At 46.0% G+C, this 2,410-nt stretch overlaps 1 protein-coding gene across 1 annotated transcript; it reads right to left on the bottom strand.

Annotated features, from left to right (window-relative positions):
- Positions 1-641: 641 nt before the first annotated feature.
- Positions 642-2,055, bottom strand: LOC132601617 (uncharacterized). Its single transcript, XM_060314698.1, has 3 exons — positions 1,898-2,055; positions 1,331-1,773; positions 642-865 (listed from the first exon to the last, which is right to left on the bottom strand). The coding sequence occupies exons 1-3, from the start codon at positions 2,053-2,055 to the stop codon at positions 642-644; spliced, it is 825 nt and encodes a 274-aa protein (XP_060170681.1).
- Between the last annotated feature and the right edge of the window lie 355 nt (positions 2,056-2,410).

Below are 2,410 nucleotides of genomic sequence, written 5' to 3'. Positions count from 1 at the left end.
TGTTAATATAGTAACAGGGCAAATATTGAGGCCCAATCTATTGTCCACAAGCACCCTCCCTATTGTCTTGCCATGGAACTCCACGGGATGCTAAGAGCTCTGTTGTGGGAGGTTCCTTCCGCCAGCAACTCCTCTTTTGTGAAGCAAATTTTGTGTTCCCCAATGATGTGGGCTACCAATCCAGCCAAGTCTTCGCTGCTCGTACCAGCTGGTACATGTGCACCATCTAACACTCTCATGAGGGCCTTCCTATATGATGAGGAGCTGGCCAGTAATGATAACACCGATATTTATGTCGGTATCTTCTTCAAATAGTCAACGATGAAGTAGTCTTTTGATTGCATGCGCTGCCAGAAATCTTTAGCTTTTCCTTTGGTTAATGCTCTCTTTTTGGGTGTTTTCTTTCCTTGTGGCATTCAGAGCCAACTCTTCTGGAGTGTAACATCTCCCTAAGCGGGTCATGCCTTGAGCCATGGCTGCTTGTACAGTGATTTGCTCTTTAGGGGTAGGTGCAATTTGTTGTGCTGTCTGTGCAACCACGAGTGTTGGGACCAAAGTCCTGAACCATGATATCACTCTTGTGGCTCCCGGCGTCGGCATCAATAGTTTGAAATTAGGGCGCTCCTGGAGTGTGAGGGCATCTACTGTTTTTTCCAGAGATTCGACTCCTTTAGGGACCAATGCTTTGCAAAATCCCAGTCCTCGTCCCTCTCAATCATGTGGACTCCGTTGTTTCCATGGTTGGGTAAGGGGTTTGTGTTCACATTGGGAGTTGCGGTTTCTAAGGTGATTTCTTTTTTGTCAATCAGATCCTGGATTTTGTGCTTGAGATTTATGCAGTCTTCTGTGCTGTGTACATTTCCTCCTGAATTGTAGGTACAAATCTAATCAGCCCTGTAGAATCTATTCCCTGGTTGTGCTGGTTTTGGTGGGACCTTCTGGATTAGGCCCGTGGCCAGTAGCCTCTCCAAAAGCCGAGCCCTGGGCTCGAGAAGTGTTATGAATTCTCTTGCTGGCTTTCTCTCAAAGAAGGACATAGAGCATTATATGTTCGGGGTGGTGGTTGATTTTTGTATTTTTGAGGTGGTTGGTATGCTTATGGTGGGTTATTTGGTGGTGGAAGGTAATTTTTTTGCGGTGGTGGTTGATAGGTTTGTTGTGGCGGTGTTTGGTAAGCAGGGACGGACACTAGATGGAGCCGTGTAAGCTGGTATAGTGGTGGTGAAGCTTGGCTATACGTAATACACAGGTGTAGAGTAATTTATGAGGGACGAAGTTATGTGGAAGGATTGCGGTTCTTTTGGGCTTGGGTTTGGAATGTGGGATATACTTGCCACATCCTTTTTCTTCTTGCGGAAGATTCCTGTCGTAGCTTGTCCAGATGTCTTATTGAGGACACTAGCTATATTCCAGGATTGGAGACCATCTTCTATGGCCTCTCCTATTTTGACCAACTCTGTAAATGACCTCCCGGGCATGGACAACATTATGTCATAGAAATCAGGCTTCTGAGACCTAATGAACACGAAGACTAGCTCTTCCTCACACATTGGTGGCTGTACACGAGCTGCTTCAGCCCTCCACCTGCTGGCGAACTCTCTATAGTTTTCTGTTAATTTCTGTTGGACCTTTTCAAGGTAGTAGCGGTCGGATACTGTTTCGACATTAAAGCGAAATCTCTCCATGAAACATTCTGCCATGTCCTCCCAGGTGAGCCATTGGTGCATGTCTTGAGTTGCGAACCACTCAACGACTTCTACAGTCAGACTACGGCTGAATAATCGCAGAATTAGAGGTTCATTTTTCTTAACTCCAATCAATCGGTCACAGTAGGACTAGAGGTGTGCCTTGGGATTCACTGTCCCATTAAACATTTTTGAATTTTAGGATTTTAAACCCTTCTGGTAAGTCCAAAACCAGATGTATGCACAAGTCACCATATCTTAGACTTGTAGCATTCTTTGCGGACCTATTAGATCTCTCCTGTAACTCCTCCATCTTCTTTTTCATATCTTTCTCACGGTTATCCTGTTCGTCCCTCCAAGCCTTCTCCATTTCTTCGTAATAATCTATTTATTTATACCCTGAGGAGAATTCATTTGGGATGTTTAGAGTGAAGATCGATACTTGGTGGGTGGTATGGTTGAGCGAGGAGGATGAGGTTTGCCTGGTTGGTGGGGCTGGAGCATGTACTTGGTTCGCCGGATTGATGAAAATCGACTGCGAACCTTGTAAGAAGGGACTGAGTGAGTGGTCCCTGGGATTTGAGTGTATTTTGTTGGTGGTAGGGTGCGGTAGGAAGGACCAGCATGGTTTGGGTTGGTGGAGCTTAGTCGATCGGGCATTGGGGAGCTGAGTGAAGGGAATGGAGGAGGAAGCCTCTTTTCCTCCGTCAAGGCATCCTTGTCCG

The sequence above is a fragment of the Lycium barbarum genome, chromosome 7, assembly GCF_019175385.1.
Source record: "Lycium barbarum isolate Lr01 chromosome 7, ASM1917538v2, whole genome shotgun sequence".
In the NCBI taxonomy this organism is placed as follows: domain Eukaryota; kingdom Viridiplantae; phylum Streptophyta; class Magnoliopsida; order Solanales; family Solanaceae; genus Lycium; species Lycium barbarum.
The sequence above is the reverse complement of the archived record's forward strand: the minus strand, read 5'-3'. Positions and strand labels throughout refer to the sequence as shown.